Source organism: Pelmatolapia mariae, linkage group LG16_19, assembly GCF_036321145.2.
Source record: "Pelmatolapia mariae isolate MD_Pm_ZW linkage group LG16_19, Pm_UMD_F_2, whole genome shotgun sequence".
Classification (NCBI taxonomy): Eukaryota; Metazoa; Chordata; class Actinopteri; order Cichliformes; family Cichlidae; genus Pelmatolapia; species Pelmatolapia mariae.
The window spans coordinates 32,205,715-32,227,611 of record NC_086241.1 but is presented as its reverse complement, the minus strand read 5'-3'; the positions used below and the strand labels follow the sequence as shown (position 1 = coordinate 32,227,611).

General features: G+C 42.2%; 1 protein-coding gene across 1 annotated transcript in view; it reads left to right on the top strand.

Moving 5' to 3' along the window:
• itgb5 (integrin, beta 5) overlaps positions 1 to 15,964 on the top strand; it is a 48,881-nt gene extending 32,917 nt beyond the window's left edge. Inside the window, exons 12-16 of the mRNA XM_063496795.1 lie at positions 7,690 to 7,912; positions 9,131 to 9,231; positions 11,527 to 11,646; positions 12,587 to 12,753; positions 12,931 to 15,964. Coding sequence (XP_063352865.1) covers positions 7,690 to 7,912; positions 9,131 to 9,231; positions 11,527 to 11,646; positions 12,587 to 12,753; positions 12,931 to 13,026 — 707 coding nt within the window. The 3' untranslated portion in view covers positions 13,027 to 15,964. The remainder of the gene's footprint in view (positions 1 to 7,689; positions 7,913 to 9,130; positions 9,232 to 11,526; positions 11,647 to 12,586; positions 12,754 to 12,930) is intronic.
• The last annotated feature ends 5,933 nt before the right edge of the window (positions 15,965 to 21,897 follow it).

Below are 21,897 nucleotides of genomic sequence, written 5' to 3'. Positions count from 1 at the left end.
TTACCTGTCTAATATTTTACTAAGAACTGTAATAGCATTTTTGTATAAATTTGAGTGAATCTTAGGCCATGCTACATTAGCTTATGTCTCTGCAAGTATATCTATACAATACTAGATGGCATTGTTATTACCATGCTATGCGGATCTGTTCAGACCTCAAACACTTGGCATTTACATAAAAGATGAACTTAAGTTGTTGGTTTGCTTTGGTGAGGCTGAAGCAAAAGGCCAGAAGGAGGTGACTCACTGTTGTATAGAAATCTATCCGGTCTTTAAGTGATGACGTGACGAATCCTGCTTCGGGCCTAAAGTAGACTGCGTTTAATACGGCTTTTGTGTTGTTAACATGTTTAATGTTTTGTATTTTCTTCTATTTAATCTCAAAAAGCTCCTAAAAACAGTCAGTGATCACTGTTGACCTCCCTCGGCTTTTATTACCGCTAATCATTTATTTAAGCTCAGTTTTTAAACCCTTACGATGTAAATACAGCCCAGCCCATGCAGCAGTATATGAATGACTAACCTCATATTGTGGATGAATTATCTCAGTTGTTCTCCTGGCTGATGTTTGGTCCGTTTACAGCATCCTGCCATGCGATTGCATTTGTTCCTGACCACCGAGAATCCTCACGTTAACTTTTATCGAGTGGACAAAAGTTAGTGTGTTTATATTATGCTCATATAGCTGTGTCGCTAGCGGTCACGTAGCACATCCTTATATACCAGCTAGCCAAACTTCAGTAACCCTACAAATGTCACTTCTGTTTAGTTTTCTGTCTTCATTTATGTCGGAAGTGATAGCAGAGCTGTACGTCTTAATTTGTTTCCAAAATCCCTCAGTCAGGACATGCTATATTGTATTTAGATGGAAGCTAGCGAGCTAACTTCCTGCTAATTTCTAACTCCGTTAAATGTCATAAATTCCGTTTTCATGGATGCCTGGATGTTAAACTCAATTGTTACACCTGGTAGAGCAGCCACAATGATCATTTTATTACAGATGAAAGACTTTAGACAGTTTTTCAACTCTCAGTGATGCCACAGTGATCGTTTGACTTTGGGACCTGCAGCGGAGTTTGAGCCCAGACACAGCTAGTGACATCAGACTTAAAGACCGGATAGGAAAACGGCCCTTAATTTCTGAGCTCAGTGAACACTTTTCTGATGGGTCTATAGTCTCAATCACCAGTTTCAAGTCTTGCAGAAGAGAACACAAATCAACACATTCCTTTTTTTTAAACGGCTGTGGATCAGGAGGTAGAGTGCGTCCTGTACAAATCCAAAGCTTGGAGGCCAAAGTATCATTGGGCAAGATAATGAAGCCTGAGTTGCTCCCAATGTATTCATCAGAGACTGAATGTTAGAAGATAAAGCACACCTAGATGCAATGTTCCCTCTAATTTTTCATGTGTCTGAGCGAACACACAAACTCCCTGAGCGGTCCCTTGGACCACTGTGAGCAACAGCAGACGTGTGCACTGTGGTCACACCAGCATCGAATCCATCCAAGTTACATGGTTTATTAAAATAATCAAATTACAGCATTTACATTTATGTTAGACTACTTTTAATTAACTGCTTTAGCCCACTTACAATGAAAATTTAAAAAAAAAATCTTGTTCATGACCTGTGTAGTATGTTAACACTATTGGAAGTAAAAATAACTTGAACTCCAATTTTGAAAACACAACTTTCTTTTTTTCTTTTTTTTCTTTTTCTTTTTTTTTATAAAGCTCTGACTTGTATTATGAGTATGAGTCTGTGGTCTGGGAGAGAGTCCTTTAACTCTCTGTCTGCAAAATACAGTATATAATGACCAATGGTGGGCAATTAATATAGTTACTACTTCAAAAAAGTTACTGAGTTTTGCAAACAACAAAGTTTTTTGCAGCTATTTACCTAAAAATGCAGCCAAGGCGTTTTCTAAACAAACATTTCAAACTATTTACAGAACAAATTATTTGCACCACTCCAAAAAATAATTTCTGTCCACTATGAGATAAAGGAGAACAACAGCCTGATCCCTGCAGGCCTGACAACAGATGTATCACTCCTGTAACACCTGTAACATTCAGTAGTCGCCTCATTGTTCTGACACACACAACAAAACTATTGACTACACTACACACTAACTACACAAGATTTGCGCTAAACGTCGCAAATCTCTCACATCTCAAAACATTCCTAAAACTCCCCCCCCCCCCCCCCCTTCCTAAACAACTGTTGCCATATCATTTTTTGATTGGTTGACATGGTACATTTTTCGACCAATAGGAAAGGGTGGGGTTTTTTTTGGTTTTGTTTTTGCTCACAGGCTGAGAGTGCTTTCGAGCGTTTTCCTTATAAAACGCCGTTTTTACCGTTTCTTCGGGCAGTAAATATAAACAACGATAGTATTCAGGAAGAAAACCAAACATTGCATATATTTTTATCATAACTCTGGTTTTACGTGGCCTATCAACACAATTTAAAAACTGGTATAAAGTCCACACTTTTTCCGTCAATTGTTCCGTCTGTCCTGCTCACATCTCCAATGGTTGTACACGTTGTCATTAACGTGGCTTCACTCCACATTAGCCACGCCGCTTTGCTAGCTAAAACACCGGTGTCGGCACATAAGGACGCTGTCATAGCCTGTCAACGACGTTGATTAGCTGCGTATATACGAATGTGAATCGCATTATTGGCGGGACTATGAGATAAGGTGGCATCGTTCTAATCCCATACGGGAGCAGCCAGTCACTGACTAACACTGCAAAACTGAATTGTTAAAGTTTTAGTTTTAATTTCAATTCAGGTTAGATTTTTTTTTTGTGCGCAACGCAGATTTTCTGTGCGCAGAGACCGTGCCAGCAGTGCGCAATTGCGCACGCGCGCAGCTTAGAGGGAACATTGCCTAGATGTAGACAAAAATAAGGCCCGGGTGCCAATCTGCAGCTTCCCCAGCTTTCCTGTCAGTTCACAAAAAGAGAAAAAACTTAGATCCTTTGTAATATGCCTTCACTAACCACTGGTTAGAGCTGGACCTCAGAAATGTTGAAAAGCAGACGCTTTCACTGGTTTTACTGCAGCAGTTGACTGCAAAGATGGGTAAAATTGTGAAAATAAAGATGTATGGCAGATTTTAGGCTAGTGCATTACAGTGAGCAAGATACAGACATATGTAGTATGCGCAGTGTTGGAGAGTAACGGAATACATGTACCGCCGTTACGTATTTAGAATACAAAATATGAGTAACTGTATTCCGTTACAGTTACTGTTTAAAAAGGTGGTATTCAGAATACAGTTACTTTGGTGAAATAAATGGATTACACGGCGGTACTTTCCTGTTTCATATTCTCGCGGGTCAGGACTGTTTGGGTTTGTTTGACAGCTATGTTCTGTTGTTCCAGGCGGCAGCGTTACGGTTGCCATGGTTACAGGGTGACGCTCTCTCTCTGCGTGTTTCCTGGGTGAGAGAGCGCCTTTTTGTTGTTGTTGTTGTTGTGCTAAGCTAAAAGGCAGAGTGTTACAGGCATGGCCCTAAAGAATGTAGCCTCATGGGCAGTGTAGTCTGTGCTGCAGGTAGAATGGACTGCCATACACGTTATGTGTCTGTGAGCGAGGGAGGGAGAGAAAGGAAAAGTACGAGCTGTCACGGAGCAAAAACGGGAGCTGGAAGCATGTAAATATAATAATAACCACTGCAGCCAAGAAGAGTGCCTGACGAGCCCAGCTGTAAGTAAGCTATTAAGACTCAACTGTACGCTGTGTTCGTGTTTTCCTCCGGAAAAAATAAGTTCCGTTGGAGCAGCCTTTCAACGCCTCTCTCTGTCTCTGGCAAGCAAAGTTGACCCAGACAACAAAGTAAAGCTAGTTTTCGGCTACGAGCCCGACACGGAACCCGCTGTATTAGCCAGAGATTCCTTTACTACGGTTCGGAGCCGCAGACCTTAAGTAACAGTAATAAATCACAGCAATGGTACATTCACGTAGTTGTAAACAGCATGATAATATATTAAGTAATCCAAAGTATTCAGAATACGTTACTCTCATTGAGTAACGTAATGGAATACGTTACAGAATACATTTTGGCGCATGTATTCTGTAATCTGTAATGGAATACATTTTAAAAGTAACCTTCCCAACACTGAGTATGCGTTCATGCTTCATTCATTCATGTGGTATTCATAGTCAGTGGTGTGAAGCAAAGCTAGAACACTATTCTTTCCATTTTTTGTTTTTCCTTTACATTTTGAATTTCTTCTAATCTGCTTATGGGAATCGAGCAACATAAGGGAAAAGTTTTTGACGGCCTGGGATGGTGGTAACGAAACAGAAAGCAGCCTAATGTCAGAAATGAAAAGTCTTGGATGTCTCCAGAACAACTCCTTCCTCTTCCTCATTTTATCTCATCTTGGCTGCTGTTCCAGGCTGACAGAATGTCTTGAGAAACGTCATGGAAAAGTTGCAAGCTAAAGGGGAAGGTCACAGCTCTGAAGGATCTGAACACTTTCCATGTTCCCTCCTCCGCTACAGCTGTGTTTATTGTGAGTACTGCTTAATCTCACAGCACAGAAGAAGAAGTGAAACAACTTACCAGCTAAATCACAAGACGGAATGGCAGGATAAAGAGCATGTGCACTTGTTCCAAACATCTGGTTCAAGGCATATGGTGACGGTTAGCTGTTGTAGACCCGTGAAGTGTTGATCGCTGGTATTTTCTTCTGTCAGCACGCCAGTTCATTTCACGATTGGTGCAGTGGTCCAAAGACTGTCAGCATCTAGGAAAAGAAGCGGTACCTAACATATGACGAAACAAAGACATCTTTAACTTGGACTTTGGTCAATTTTAAGCTTGCTCAAACTGTTGGATGAGGTTGTTGGGATCATTTATACTGCTAGAAGAGGATCGCTGCTGTTGGCATGAAGCCATGAAGATTAGAAGACGTTAGCTGTTGTCCGTATTTCACCTCTGTTTTTGTAGTTACAGCAGTTCACCATTTACACATTCTGAAGGCTTGCAGTGGTATCATCATTCATCAGGAGTCATGATTTTGGACGCCCGTTAATGAACAGTCATTGATCACTCTGATTTCAAATTTGTTTTTGCCTGCAACTCGATGCCCTGTAGTCTGACCGTTCTTCCATTTTCTTCTGCTTCCTCCTGCATCGCTTCATGGTGGCATGTCCAGAGACCATTCTACACCAGGGAATCTTCCTGGCTTTCTGTGCTCAAACCTTTAAAGAGAAGCACCAGGGAAGCATTTTAATAAAAATGGCTTCTTTCATTGCAAAAGAGCAGCTTATGCGATTTAAACTTCCTCCTGTTGTCTGAAGTTTTTGCCCAGTCTATAATTGCGCACTCAGGCTAAACATAAAGTGAATTTCTTTGCTTTCAGTTCCTTCTCTCTCTTTATTCCCATCAAGGTGTGAGTATTTACTCCAACAGCCAACAGCTCTTTTTTTAATTTTCTCAATATAAAAGCAAATAGAACAAATTCTCTCAGATGATCTTTTCACTCTGTTTATATACACCATATTGCATTTAGCCAGAGTTCAACAATAATGATTATCTTCCACAGTGGGTCTTTTGTCCTGTCTCTCTGTCCCGTCCTTGTGCCTGGTTCTGTTGGAGGTTTCTTCCTGTTAAAAGGGAGTTTTTTCTTCCCACTGTCACCAAGTGCTTGCTCATTGGACGGTTTCTAATTGCAGGGGTTTTCTCTCATTCTGTTATAGTGTCAATATAAAGTCTCTTGAGGCGACTGTCGGCGCTATATAAATTAAGACTGAGTTGGCAGTAGTAAAGAATAACAGCTCATGGGGGTTTTTTTTAAGTTGAGCATGAACATCTCCTAGCATGAATTTGTCTTGTTGCATAGACTTTTAAAAAAGATCCCCACATAGTTGATCTTCTTGTTTTCTTTATTTATTTAAAGAAAAAAATTGCAGCCATGCAGTGTGATGCAGAAAACAACATTTGTATACAACAGGAAATTCCAAAAGCTCAGTCATAAGCGCTGGGAAAGAGCACAGACATGAATATTTCACATAAATATTATGAGTAGAGGAGTGTTTGCACACAGCAGATCTATTAGCAGCTCGCCGGGACATGTTGAATGAGAACACAGCTACACTTCTTTTATCCTCCCCATGCTGTCAGGAAGAGATCCCAGTCCGTGCCCTCTGAATGCCCACAAAGCAGCGCAGTCATCTAAGGACACGTTCCCAGTGTTGGTGCTGTGAGTCAGCCACATGCCACTCATCGTGGTAGCCTCCAGTGACTGAGGGCTAGGAGTGGTGCTCTAGACAGATTTCATTTGACTGGTCTCAGGTTTTCAACCTTGAGAGAAAAAAAACGTGCACAGTTCTGCAGCATGCACTGAGTAATTAGGAAGTGTTTAGACAAGAATAGGAAGAATTTACTGCATGTCTGTGATTCCAGACAGTATGTTGCACAACCCTGACCACTTGATGATTAGAAAAAATGTTTCCTCTTGGTTTTGAGAAGTCTCTGTGACCTCTTTCAGGATCTGGCTGCAATCAGAGGCTCAGTTTTTCCTCCTAGTAGTGTCTGATGTTGACTGGCAGTATACTGTGATTGTCTTTCTTGACTGCCAGGAGAGCCCCTTTGACAGAAGTAGGAACCACTCCTAAACAGTGATTTCATTTGTTAGTGACCCAGTTATTTCTTAGTCTCCACCAATAACTGTGTCTTCAGTGTTTTTTCCATTTTAACGGCTTTGAAATAGGAGGACTGGAAAAGTCAAGTGTTTAATGTAGCAGCCTACTCCATTAACGTGCTACATAAGAACCAGTCCATTCCTTTTCTGTTGATAAAGTCTGCATTGGTATAGTTTGCCTACAGTATGTCCTTCCTCTTTGTTCCTTATCAGTCTCTGGGAGCAGATTCATGAATATGGTCTTTGTGGAGGGTCTTGGAACAGCGGGTGTGAAATCAGCTTGTCAGTAAGGCTTCTTTGATTGCAGCTGCTGTCCTCCTTATATCAAGGAGTCTTCTTGTCTCTGATAACTCTGCTCTCTCTCTTTACCACAGGCTGTTCTTAGACAACCAAACCAAATCAGAGTTATAGCAAGAGCTAGAGCCCGTTCTTGGACTCATTCCAGTGTTGATAAGTCAATGAGTGCAGTACAAACAGGGCAGTTTGCTCAGTGCTGGTAGGAGAAGAGCATGATCAACACTGCAGATGTTTCAGTTTCCCACTGTTGCAAAGAAGCAAAACCTCCTCTATGAACTGTCAGCTAGACTCTGTATATGTTGCTCAATCTCATGTCACACGTAAAGTTTAGCCAGCGGCTTCTAGTGTAGTTTTTGTTCTTCTAGCTAAATCTAAGTCCTTCAGTTCTTAGACTTAGCCAGTAATCCACTCTTCAATGATATTCAAGTTTGCAAACAAAAGCATCTCAATATATTCACATAAAACTCAAATTTTTGCTTCTTATGAGGGTTGCTAATTATAGGGTTCTATGTCCAGGAAACCTTTTACCCCTCAGCTCTAAGAAGCCAATGGGGTGTTGTCGTCACCCTGCTGGGCGTTCAGGTGGCATGGACGCCCAAAATTGAATGTGACCTAGGCGTTTCAAACCGAGAGCATCTGCTAAAAATCTCTCTATCACATACAGTGTCCGAGCTGTCTCGCTGTAACATTGTTTCTCTGCTCTCTTGCTGTGTGTTCCTCTCTCGGCAGGTCACGGTGAGTGTCACTGTGGGGAGTGTAAATGCCATGCCGGTTACATTGGCGACAACTGCAACTGCTCGACGGAGACATCGGGCTGCATTTCAGATGACGGGCAGATGTGCAGCGGGCGAGGCAGCTGTGTGTGCGGCCGCTGTCAGTGCACTGAGCCCGGAGCCTTTGGAGAAACCTGCGAAAAATGCCCCACTTGCCCTGATGCCTGCGGCACAAAGAGGTATGTACCGTGCTGCGGTTTATACCTGCGGTTTACACAGTCCAAGTTGGAGCTTGACCTGCATGTTTGGGTTGCTAATATCAGCTGATAGGTGAGAAATAAGGTGGAAAATTGAAACCTTCAGGCTGTCTGCAACTGTAAGCTCCAGGAAAAGCTCAAAGTAGTCTGAAACCAAGACCTCACATACCTCTCTCACTTGAAGACTGATCAGAAAACTCTTCCCATGCCTTCAAAGCTAACTCTCATGTCATTTGTGACCTGAAGACATGAAACCATTTGTCTGCTGTTTGAACTCGGATCACTCCGTGGCGCAGCTCGAGCTTTTGAGAGGATGGAACTACCGTTTCCTCTCAACGGGCTTCCTGTGAGAGATAAAGTTTAGTTGAAAAACTGATGTTGTTTTTATTGTGCAAAAGCGCAAGTGCTGATCAGAACTGATTTAAAAACAGGATTTTTGCTTCCATAGTGGAATTGTATAAAGTCAAAGGAGAGAGAGGCATCACTGTGCATTTGCTGTGCCAGAGAATTTCTGACACTTCTATAACTGGACAATCAGTGGTCCAATCCCTGCTTCTTTCAGCCTCTGTATCGAAGCATCTTCTGACATGATACATAGAACAAGTTTTGCCCAATGCATCCACTGGAGCATGCTGGGCATAATGCTTAAAGGCATATAAGAACAGTGTTGTATCGATCTCTTTGTGAATGGGTGTCTTGTAGTAAGAAAGCGCTTTGAGCTCTCAGAATAGAAAACCATTTCTTTTAAGAACCAAATCAAGCCAAGTTTCCGTTGGGCATCTTTCTTCGCCTTTAGACAATAATTCTGATGGCAAAAGAACCAAACGGGACAGGTTAAAAAAAAAAAAAAAAAAGAACCAAATCAAGTTTAAAGGCAGCGTTTAACAAACTTGAAGCATCTGTGAAAGGTTCCTGTAACCTGCACCAGCAACAGTTCATGCACTCATCAGGTTCTTTGTTCTGTGTGCTGCACGGTTCACTTGCTGTTTTGTCGCAGTTCGTAGCAGAGACAGTTCCAGTGTTTTAGCAGAGCACAGTGGGGCACTTTCGACAGCTGATGTAGCAGAGCAAAAATAACAAACTGAAGCACAGTAACAATGTCATATGATTGGCTTTTGGGTTGAGTGATCTCTGCCTCCTGAATGTAGATATAAAAATGTATGCATATGTTTAGCGTGTCTTTGTCCTCCTCTGATTCAGGGAGTGCATTGAGTGCCGGCTTTTCAATTCTGGAAGGCTTGCGGACAATGAGACTTGCCAGCGACAGTGCAAGGATCATATCATCACTGTGGAGACTCTCAGTGAGTAAACACAAACACACACACACACGCTAACACAGAGACCAGCTTGCTGGCAGAGAAAAGTATTCACATCTGTAGCATCTGCAAAAGTTTCATTTTTCACATTCTGCATACCGTTTATTGTTGTTACTGTGAGACTTTGCTAAAGTAATTGTCTGACTCCCACTAATGAGGCACTATTAACACCTGATGTAATAAAGTACATTCAGATGCTCAACAGCCTGAATGCACGCACAAGGACTTTTCCATTCCAGGAAAAACTATATTTTAAATATCAATACATAGAAGATCACTTCGAGCTGTTCTTCTACCTTTAAGCTTTCATGAGAAGCAGGATACATACACCAGACCCAAACAACTGAAGCAGCAGAGCTTGAAGCGGTTTAACTGATTAGCTGAAAGTGAAATAGTTAGCCATCTTTTATATACAGTCTATTTGAAAAACAAATTATAGGAAAATTCAAGTTTGTATTTTGGCATCACCATCTTTGCCCTTTTGGCAACAGAAGTGACCATTATAGCAAGCTTTGTTAACGAAATGGGGGGACTGGACTGTTTGATTGGACCTACAGTATTTTATTTCAGCCAAGAGTGCATTCGGCATGGACAGATGAAGTATAGTACATGTCTAGTCCTGACAGGTGTTTATGAGATGGTCTAAAGGAACGTTTTTAGTTCCAGGTACTTTGGATGGACATGTGACATGTCACAGCTGATTTAGATTTGTGCTGTGAACCTCTGACTCTATGCAATAACCTGTAAAAGTAGCCAACTTTGTTACCAGCATTCATGCTTGTGCGTGTTGTTTCATGTGTGGTGCAGCCACGATAAGAAACAAATAAAATGTTTGGTTCCCACTCTTTGTTGTTGTTGTTTTGGTTTGGTTTGGCTTTTTTTCATTTTCAGAGACAGACACATTTGTACTTCAAGTTTTGTCTTTGTACATTCCCTCAGGTGCATTCTGATCATTTCAGCAATCTCCCTCGAGGAATATGCCGACCACTGGGAATTCTTTTATCGAGGCTGTGATTGTTCCTCCTGTACTAGGACGATAGCTGTTTTTCTTTCACTGATAAATTTAAAAACTGTGTAGTTACATTTCCAGGAAGGTCCATGTCAGCTTACATCATATTATGTGGCAGGGTTTTGGAGCTTTCTGGTTCCAGTAGCTTAACACAGAAGTATAAATCCCCCGTTAGCATCTACAGGTGGTACAGCCTCTGAGTTTCTTTTCTAGTATGGCTGTCGCCTCTGTTCAACTCTCTGTGGTTGTTTGAGGCTTTGCTGCTTGCACCCTTTCTTTTTTCACACCTCTGTGATTGCTAATGAAAGTACACCCAGTGCTCAGCGGTCAGGCTTGGCCTCATGTTTATGTTATTATGTGGAAGATGGCGGTCTGGACCTGTCGCAGCTCCACACAGCAGGCAGCTACACCATCTCATCTACAACCCCTCATTTGGCTCAGAGTTCAGTCTATTTTAGAATCCAATCCTCCACCGACACCTACCTTCTCTACAGGGAGAATACACCCACTAAACAAACCAAACCTGCAGTGCACTGCCTGTCTCGTGGTTCATTGTAAAAAGCCAGGGGACACCATCCAAAATGTTTGGCAGTGCATCTTTTTTTTTTTTTTTTCTCTCACAGCCTGGTGCTGAACACACAGGAGAAATTTGACATGTTTTAAGTGGCACTGTGATACTGCATGGCCTGAGTCTGTGTTTAGCCATAGAGACTATTATATTAGCATTCCATATTGGCCCAGCATGGCCCTGGCCCAGGTCTGATGTGTTTCATAGCATACCCTACTAGTTCAGCCATCTGACTGCCCTTAATGGTCTCCACATGTACATTCCAGATACTTTGTGCATGAACTAGAGGAGCAGGGGCTGATGGGAGGGGTGGACCAGGACGGAGTGACCTCATCCTCCCTTGTGAGGTTTTGAATCTGGTCAGATAATGATGATCGAATGCAAACAATGGCAAACAGAATGTCAGCATTTCAGTCAAGGCTGTCTTTTTTGTTGTTGTTGTTTTTTTAAATTGTGACTTCACAGCAGAGACATTTGACCGATGTGTTAAACATTCATAAGTGGTTCCGTTTGCCCCTGAGCGTGAGATTCCTCTTGGATGTCTTTTGTTCCAGTATCTGAAGCCAAACCTTAATAGTTTTTTATAATATCAAAGTCTCGCTTTGTAGAACAGCAGTAGAAAGTGAGAAACTTGCATTTATTGAGAAATGTGTCTGTGTTTTCTCCCACCCCCCCACCCCCCATCTCTCTCTGTCATGCTTAGAAACCGACGAGCCCGGCGCTGTGCTTTGTTTGTACAAGACAGACGACGATTGTGTCATGAAGTTCACATATTCTGAGCACGCCAGCGGACAATCTATACTCTCAGCTCTTAAAGAGCCAGGTCAGTGCTACAAACAACAATACATAATGTTGTCTTTCCTGGGTTTTTTTTGTTTTGTTTTTTTAGCAGCACTTGTTGGTAAATTTGACAGCTGGTAATGATCAGGTGCTTTTGGATTGTACGTAGGTATCAGCTGCTTGATTTTCACCACCATCTTTAAAGATTCTGGGTTCATTGCTCCCAGCCTTGCCTCACATTATTCCCCCTCAGTGGTTACAGACAATGAACCTGTCACTACAAAGGAGGCTTAAGAGTGTAGTACTGAGTGACTGTCATTCTATAGAAACTAAGTGTCCACAGTCAGCTGTGACGCTGCTGATTTTGATCTGCACAGCAATACTGTTACTCAAAATAAAAGACTGAGTGCAGAAAACATTGACTTCTTCTAAGAAGTGACATAAAAAACTTTTTCTGGTCAAAATTTGTTTTTGATTGCAAACGTGGGGGATGTCAACTGTTTCATGTTACCTGAGCTCACTGTCTCCATTTACACACTGGCTCCAGAAAGTCCACAGATCTATTTTTAAGTGGGCAGAGTGACACCCTGGCCCTGTGCTGTCGTCAGCATCTTGCTGTGTTTTCAGTGCTGCCTTTAATGCCCTGTGTCTTCAGTAGCATTCATGTTTTTAAGAAATAACTACTTGTGACTTCCCTGTGATACGAACTGGCTGAAGCAGACACTCAGTTTCTTCATTGTGCCAGTGACTGTCCGGTCACCTCTAAGACCTTAGAGGTTTGTTTGTTTGGGGTTTTTTTTTTTTTTTTTTTTTTTTTTTTTTTGGGGGGGGGGGGGTGTTGGTTCCAAGCCATTATGCCCGATCTGTTCAGCCACCATGCCATTCAGTTCACCTCACCAATGTTTGCTGAAGATGGGGAACAAAGAGCTGTGACTTAAGTTAAGTGAGCTTGTGTTAAATGTTGTTTCCTGTGCCTGCTTCAGAGTGTGTCAGGGGACCAGATGCCCTGATGGTGCTGGTGGCAGTGGTTGGGAGCATTTTGCTAGTAGGACTGTTGCTGCTCGCTGCCTGGAAGCTGGTCATCACTATCCACGACCGGCGTGAGTTTGCCCGCTTCCAGAGCGCCCGCTCGCGTGCCCGATATGAAATGGTAAGGATAAGCCTAAGTCATGAGTATTACAGCCCCATCATGTGTACTAACAATAAACTGAGGCTCATAGTTTGAGGCTGAAAAACCTCAGCACCTTCTATGTAGGTGAGATAAACCAAGCCAGTCAAATAAAATGGGCCCTTCAGGTATTAAAAGTCTCATCTCTCTCCCTCTCAGGCCTCTAACCCTCTGTACAAGCACCCCATCTCTACACATTTTGTGGAAACAGATTTCCGCATGTACGGCAAGTCCTACAACGGAGGGCTCCACTGATCCCTCAGTACAGGGCGCGGCGGGACCGGTCCAACAAGTAGATCAAGGGGACGTGCCTGAGGTGGATGGTGGACTGAGCACACTCACCCGTCTGCACAGTGCACACCCACAGCGATGGCAGAAGAGAAATGACTTAAAGTGTGTTCAAAGAGAAGTCTGTGGCCTTTTTTTGTTTTATTTTCACCCGGGAGATTCAAACCTCCTGTGTCTGTGCTTCACCGAACAAATTAACACCACCCTCGTCGCGATCGGGAGACAGAGTGATTAGGGTTAGAAGTGAGCTCGTCTGCAGTTACTCATCATAGACCAACTTATGGAAACCATAACTCCAGCCACATAAAAGTGCCGCTCATTCTGTACAGATCAGGCAAGATATTGGCTTCTCTTTGTATATTTTTGTAGGTGTTGAAGATGCATTTTTAGCACAGACTGCGCACCCAGCAGGACTCTGAACTGCAGATGATTCCAATTCACATGATTCTTAAAAAGCACATATTTCTGAGGGGGCTGGGGCTATTAAAATGTTTGGTACTACTAACTTTTACTAAGCAACTTTTCTTACCTTCATTTTGCACAGAGGTTATTGAGTCAAGTCTTGGAAAGATTTAAATAGTTTTTTTAATGTCGTGTGTGTGTGTGTGTGTGTGTGTGTGTGTGTGTGTGTGTGTGTGTGTGTGTGTGTGTGTGTTATTCTGTGCTCCAATTGCACTCAGTTGCAGGGTACAAACTCACCCCTCAGCATCTGAACACTGACGTTTCAGTCTGGTGTTGCTCTGTAACAAGAAAAGAACAAATCTGGCAACATTTTGGTCTGTTTCTAGAGATGTTCTGGCCTCCTTACCACCTCTAAGACACTGCTAAAAAAAACATTCCCAAACATTTAGCTTTCTTTAAATGTACAACTAAATAAATAACATGCATTACATTCTATACGTTAAAACACATTCAGCAGGGGTCAGCAAGTATTCAATCATGGGCTCTTTAGTATATTTATATACAGTATATGTTATGGGTTCATTTATTAACTTCCTTGAATATAGGCAGGACTGGATTTAATGTGGTTATGTTTATTGATATAAGCCCAGTGTTAATATTTTTAAACACCATTATTAAACCTCATCTTGTGTCGGGGAGGCTGAATGGCCAGATTTGGCCCCTGGGTCACCATTAGCCTGCCCAGTTTATTTTATGTTGTAAAATAAATGAGTGTTAATAAATTAATAAGCTTAGTATTGGGAGGTCACAGGTCAAGGTCAGTCAGCTATCGCCTGACGGTAATGCCAGTCCACATCAGTTCACACCCATCTGTGTATCTTATTGGCCAATCTGAGTTGCTGCTGCCACTGCAAAAGCTGTTTTTGCAACCCACCTCAGCTCCTCTTTATCATGTATGTCATTTGTACCCGGTCACATTTTGGACAGAGAAGACAGATGGTTTGAAAGAGGAGTAAAAGAAGTCATCTATGTGCACTGTGAGCCACCATCTTTGAATAGAGGCGGTGGTTTACGGCACCAACTGTCTGCCATCTATAATCCAGTTTTGAGATCCCTTCCCAGACGTCTTAACGCCCACTCACATCCTGGGCCATTTGACCTCAGGAAATCACATGAAAGGGTGGGGCTAGGTTTCACAATGAGCTCACCCGAAACCCTGGCTGATTGTGACCCACACCCGTTTTCACACCTTGGCTCATGTGATTAGGTAGAGGATCATTAGGGGGGGTCCATTGTCCCTCTTGGGGGGGGGGACACTCCCATAGGGCTTAAATCTGGGACTCTTAGAACTGAAGAAGCTACTCTGATGAGAGGTTAAACCTCTTCAAGCAACTTAAAGAAGTCCAGACGCTTTTCTTTCCAAGCTCCTTAGTCTACACTGACCTGGATGACTGAGAACCTGGTTCAGTATCTTGCTTCAGCTCTTCCTTCTATTTAGGCTTTCCATGTATGACAACGAGAGGGTGGGAGGTACCTGTTACAAAGTAACAGAACTAATAAAGTGCTAGAATTCCATTCACCAAATATGAAGCACAATCTTCTTGGAAATATTGTCAGATAATTTTACTGAAAAGCCTTAACAAAATCCAAATAAGTTAAATAGGATACATTTTCACCCATTATCTATTTTGGTTCTTTCAGTTTGGTTTCATTTTTCAGTCTTTGAATATACCGCTGAGTTGAATAAGATGTATATCTGGCTCTTAATATGCAGAAAAAAACATATTATTAATTATAATCAACAGTGTCTTTTTAAATGTATTGACAGTAAGGAAAATCTCAAACATCACCAGCCTCTGATTCTCTAAAACCAGCTCCCAAACACAGGGTTAGGGGTCTGCGCTGTGTGAAATAGCCAGCACTGTGGTAATGACGTTCTCGACGGTTACATTCACGTGCAGTGGAGACACAGATCAGTGTGACTGTGACATGTGCAGTGCTGTGTTAATGTGATTTGGGCACATAATAGGACTGGCTTATAATATGACTCTGTATCCACCCTGCCAGCTGTGGGAGTGGGTGGAAGCAAAGTGTCCAGGGTCATAAATCAGCAGTCGTCGTTCCCACAGGAAGAAGCTCTGTCTGAACCGTCAGAGGGAAAGCAGGACGTGTAGGGAGGGGTGAGCCTGGGGGAAGAAGGTGCTCTGTGGGCTTTTTGGTAACATTCTTAAGTGTAAGTGGCAGGACCTTGGAGTTGGCGTGAGTGATGAGTGTTAATAATATTACATGTGGGCATGCGGGGCTAAAAGTGCCGTGCAGTTTTCACTTGGCTTGGGTGTGCTTCTTGGCACAGCTGACTGAAGCTCTCCCACCACTACCTTTTCCAGCTCCTCCTCTTTGTACAGCCCTGAACATTTACACATGGAAAAACAGGACTCGCAGCACTCCCTGTAACACTGCACGCACACACAGCAAAACAATAAATCTGCTTTTGTCAAAACTCTGTCAGTCTCTTGTGTTTGCTTCAGTCCTTTGTTGAATTTTCTCAAAGGCTGCTTTTGGACGAACGTTGTGAATCCGAGTTCTATTCTTGGACATCGCACATGCGTGTGCACACTTCAAAGTTTGGTAAAACATCTGTTTGCACCACTAACTCTGCTCTTACATGTTTGATGTGTAATTGCTCAGACAGGACTGCTGCTCTGATGCTGTAATTTACACTTGGTTAAACTCCTCCCACACATTATCATAATACTCTGTAATTATGTTAATTTGAAGCACATGGCATAAACCTATTTTTTCATTTTTAAAGAACAGCAGCTAATTTAGTTCATTCTCTCTGATTGTTTAATATGTCACTAAATGTTGCACTACACATTTGTGCAGAGTTATAATTACATGTACATACATCACAGGATCCATACAGAGATGTGGTGAACATTCGCATGTAACAGTATTTTTTGATTTGTTATTTTTATGTTAATGATAAATGATTATAAAAGATCTTATAAATGGATAAAACTGACAGTTTTGTCTCTCACAATAAAGTGAAATGTGTTTAGAAATTTTACAAAGGGATTGAAGACACTTTGGACACTTTGTACTTTAGGGAAACCCCTTTAACAGAGCTGTTAATCTCCACTGCTTTTCCATTGTCCTCAGTTTATCCCCGTCCCCAGAAGTGTCTGTGAGATGCTGTATGTACACACACCAGAAAAAAATCTTAAAATGCAACAAAAGAAAATACTTTTTTTCTTTTGAGTTTTGTTTTCACCTCCATGCTCCTGGGGCAGTTTTACAAAGGTCTGATATCCTTGTCGATAATACAGAGGACAGTGTAGTGTCGTCAGTGTTGATACAGTGCTGTCTGTATGCAGGTGAGTCTTTCTTAGCTCCATCCAGTCCGGCCAGTTTGCCACAGATACGGGGTCTGAGTACTTTCTGAAAGGGGGAAAGTTCCACCATCAGTGACCCTCAAACAAAAAGCTTTTTTCTTACATTGCAAAGGTTCAGGATAACACAGCACACATTGACTGACTCACTCGTGTCTGTGGTTAAGACTTGCTTCGAATGGGAAGGAAAAACTCTGTCCTGTGTGTTGCCCCGCTCAAGGTGAGCTCATAAGTCTCCACATCCACCCTGGGTGGTTTTGAGTTTGTCTCTTCTCGCCCTCCTCCCTGGTTTGGAGCACCAGCACTGTGAGACACTCGTGGAGTCACAGCGCTTAGGTTCAGCATGGCTGCCAGAGGAAGGAGGGAGGGAGGGGGAACTTTAGTGTAGATAACAAAAAGAGTAAACATGGGAAAATAAAGTGTTAACAGCTGGAAGATGATGATAGAGGCTAATTACTGCTGAACAGACGTCTGACTTCATGTTCTAATGAACTACAGCTCGGGGGGGATAGATGGTCTATTTACTCCAGTTCTGTTAAACTGACATTTTATCGTTTTTAAGAATGGCGATCCCTGGCGCATCCCACTGGTTATATTTGTGAAGCAGGATCCGTGTGGTTTTTAAACAATCCAGCATTTTCTGACAGCCTTTTATGGAAGCGTTTGCTTTAATATGATATAATGGACAGCTAACTGAGGTCATAGTTGAATATTTCACTTCCTTTTTTGTCATCCTTCCTGTATGAAAAACAAGCTTCCTTCTGCTTTATTGCCACAAAACATCGTGTTTGTGCTCACCCTGCATCATTTCACTGTCCTTCTCAGGCTGACACCTACAGCTTGGAGATCTGCTGCAGCTGGAAAAGTAACTGCTTTTGTTTCATTTTGTATGCTTAGTCATTTAAAAAAGAAAAAAGGGGGGAAATAAAATCCCACACTTAAAATAAAGAAATTATTTGTAAAAGTAAGCGACTTGATAGACTTCATGAAACCTCTCCAGCACTTATTTGCGAAGGTATTTTAAAGTTTTATGTAAACCAGCTTGAATTTCAAGGCTCACGTGGGCGTAAAACTGGACATACAAAGTGAATGTTAAACACAGCTTAAAAGGTTTGCTGACTTTTTCCCTGGAAGTTGTGCTTCTAACATCATGAGTGGATTTCACTTTAAATTCCTGCTTGTAATAACTCTGTGGAACCTCTGCTGACTGGCTTCCAGCATGCTAACTTGCAATGTATGAGTATTTGGTGTAAAAGAGTCACAATCTTACTAGAGGCATCATCAGCTAGACTTTTTTTTCTTCTACAAAACCTGCATCCTTAAACAAACCATGTGCACCTCACAACTCCACAAATAGTTAATTCTAATATTCCTTTAAGCAGCCGTGCCTTGAAAAGTGGCCCATTTAAGGGCTAATGACCCAAATGTTTCATGCAGGTATGGTCCAGACTGGATTTATTCTCTTGATAATGTTTGAGTGCTCGATGTTTTGGCAATAACGGTTCACACTGAAGTGCTATTGCATTGATATTGGGTTTTTTTTTTAATGGGTTAGTCATGCTGGTCCTACATTGCCAAAAAAAGTAACAGCGAGCCTTGTCAGAGATTCCCAGACTAAGTTATGGCACAGGTTTCTCCTTCTGCACACACAAATGTATCTTTCCCTTAACACTGAAAAAAGAACAAGTGCGTTGTGTGTGCCTTCCTTGGAGCGTTAATCTGTCTCTAATGTAAATGTTTTGTGTAAACTGCTGAGTTTAGTTTAGATCTGTGTCTGGATGCTGAGACAGTTCAGTGGGTGGTAGATCGTATGAGTGGGTGTAAGCAGCTCACTCGTCAGCACTCTTCTTTGTTGTTGTCCACATGCTTCAGTGAAACTGTGTGAACCAAGTGGGAAAATATCAGTGACCTCTGACCTCCATTCCTGAAGACTGTCATTGTCAGCCAATCTGAGATTTAGGTGAGATTTAGCTTTTGATGCAAAGCTGCATATTTTTCATACATTACAGTATACTGTTTAACTAGCAAGAGGCTTGTGACAGGTAAAACAAAAGGTAACACCATCTTCTGTGTTAATAGACCTCTCTGCATCGAATCATATCTGTTATTAATCTCTGTCTCTCGTCCACAGCATGTCTTTATCCTGTTTTCCTTCTTTCACCCCAACCGGTCGCAGCAGATGGCCGCCCCTCCCTGAGCCTGGTTCTGCCGGAGGTTTCTTCCTGTTAAAAGGGAGTTTTTCCTTCCCACTGTCGCCAAAGTGCTTGCTCATAGGGGGTCATATGATATGATTGTTGGGTTTTTCTCTGTATTTATTATTGTGCTATCTACTGTACAATATAAAGCGCCTTGAGGCGACTTTTGTTGTGATTTGGCGCTATATAAATAAAATTGAATTGAATTGAATTGAATTGAATTCTCAGCTACTGTATGACGCGCACGCTGCACTGTCAACTGTGCTTCCTCTCAATGATTTATTCGATGTTTTACAGGGTGAATGTACGCACAGTGTGCTGTTGCAGCTCTCTCTAAGACTTTAAGTCTATTGCCGTCTTTCATTCTCAAAAGAGTTTTTGTATGGTTTATGGTCTGTGGCTGTTTTTATTTTTTGTGGTTTTGGCATGGCTCCTTGTTTCCACTAAAGGAATTTGCTACAGCATATAAGAATCACTTGTTTGCAGCAGGACAACAGAAATTCCTGTCTGAAGATAATAAAGTTGGGTCCACATAGAAGACTGAGCAGCAGAAATGTGGGCTGTTGACATGTATGTAGATTATTAGTGCCTCTGTATCTGTGCTCATAGTACAGTCACAGCAGATCAGTCCCCAATATCCAGACTTCTGCTGCCCTCTAGTGAGTAGAACCATGTTAGTACAGTTGGGGGAAAAAAAGAAAGAAGAAGTTTTGTCCTCATGCTAAATAGACCGTTTTTCAGAAACTCAAAGACTACACTTCAAATACATTCAGTTACATTCTGGATTTTGAATATTAAAATATTTTCCATGCATGTGTTGAAAACATGCAGAAACCTGTTAAATCTTAACCCTAAATGGTCACAGGTGACCTAGTGGCTGTTACAAGGTTAGCAGATGAGATGTTCTTGACAGTTTTCACATTTAAGTCAAAGTCTTCTGTAACAACTCATTTAAAATACATATTTGAAGGATGTGAGTAATTTTTTTGCTGCTTTATATTTTCCCTGCATTTCAGGAAGGAAAATATAATACTTTTGAGCTCATTACAGTTATTTTGCAGCTGTGGTTGTTTTTCTCTGCAGTCCACAATAAATCACAGCATAATATAATTAAACTTTCCAGCTGCATTTCCCTAAGGAAAGATTACTTGAAAGAAAGAACATAAGATGTACTGTAGTTTGAGAAATAATCAGTTTGGCGATTAGACTCAGATGTAGCAACAGTGTGGTGTCCCAACAATGGATGGTTGTAATAGAAGAGCCCCTGATTCTGGGCACTGCTGGTGGTAGTGACGCACGCAGATGACAGCTGGAGACTTGGATTGGAGGCTTTGTGAGTGACCAGGTTGAGATGGAAATGGTGAGGAAGCGGTTCACCACAAACATGTCTGAAGGACTGAGAGACAGAATAGCACCGGGATGGAAAGCACAGAGAAGAGAGGCTGATTGGCAGAAGGCAAATCAGAGTGATCCTGCAGTGTTTCCTTCGAATTGGAAAACATCTCTAAATTGGCTTTGGGCTTTAAGTAAAACAAGCAAGTACATCGTCTGTAAGGTTCTCAGTCATGGTCATGGTAATGTAGGGAGCTTGGAAAGTAAAGTGACTGGACTTCTTAGCAAATACACAGTTTACTTAAGAAACACACAGTGTTTCCAAGATGGCGCCAGTGTTCACGGCGGACCGTCTCTTCAACGTCTGTTTGCTGTTTGTTATTTGTTCTTTTTTGTGTTGTCCTGATGTCTACGTGTGTTTCACATATGATCATCAAACTCTTCTGAATCTTAGGCCTTTGCATCACCAAACACCTGATCTAAAGTGGAATTCAGAAAATTTTCCCCCGCTTCCGCCGGACTTTTCTAACTGCCTATGCCGCTTACCTTTTTCTCCTCCACACAAGAAGCGATCTAGGAGAGGGGGTAAACGAGGCGGTCTCCGTGTTAATCAAGGCTTTTCTAAATTCTCATAATGTGGCTACTCACAGTGCTTTCATGGATACCCTACCACCTTCCCGTGCTCACTGGGATCACTCAAGCCACAGATTGTTCTGTCATTGCTGGATTCGCCCTGTTGGACCTTATGCTCCCGTGGACCTGCCGGCTGAGGCTCCACCTGTTCGGAGTTGGGTACGGTCTTCCAGAGGCGGTGTGAACCACAGCAACCTTCGTCAACTGAATTCCAGCCAGCAATAATGCGACCCCCCTCTAGATGGCCCTGCTAAACACAAGATCACTGGGAAATAAAACTTTTGTCTTAAACGACTTTTTTCTCTCATCGGAGTTGGATTACTTTTTCCTGACGGAAACCTGGCTTCATCCCGATGAGTTCTTCTCCTTCTCGGAACTTCTCCCTCCTGACTGTGCTTTTATTAGCTCCCCCCCGAATTTCTGGCAGAGGCGGAGGGCTAGCCTCGGTTTTTAGAAATAATTTTCGATGTCGGCAACTGCCTCCTGTTTGTACCCCAGCTTTGAGGTGCAGCTATTGGAGCTAAACTCCGTCCCCTCGATTCTTTGTGCTGTGGTGTACCGTCCTCCGAAATTCAATAAGGATTTTAACGTTGAATTTGCTGACTTACTAGGGAGCCTTTTCTTACGAGGTGACCGTATTTTAATTGTTGGCGATTTCAACGTCCATGTTTGCTGTGAGACTGGACCACTAGTCAAAGACTTCCTTACCCTTATCGACACTTAATCTCACTCAATGGGTTAGAGAACCAACCCACGTAAAAGGACATATGCTTGATCTGGTATTGTCGAATGGCTTATTTCCATTACAGATATCAAGGACTCTGGAATTTCAGATCATTTTCCGGTCATGTTCAACGTTTCAGTGTGTAACGTGGAGCTGAGCG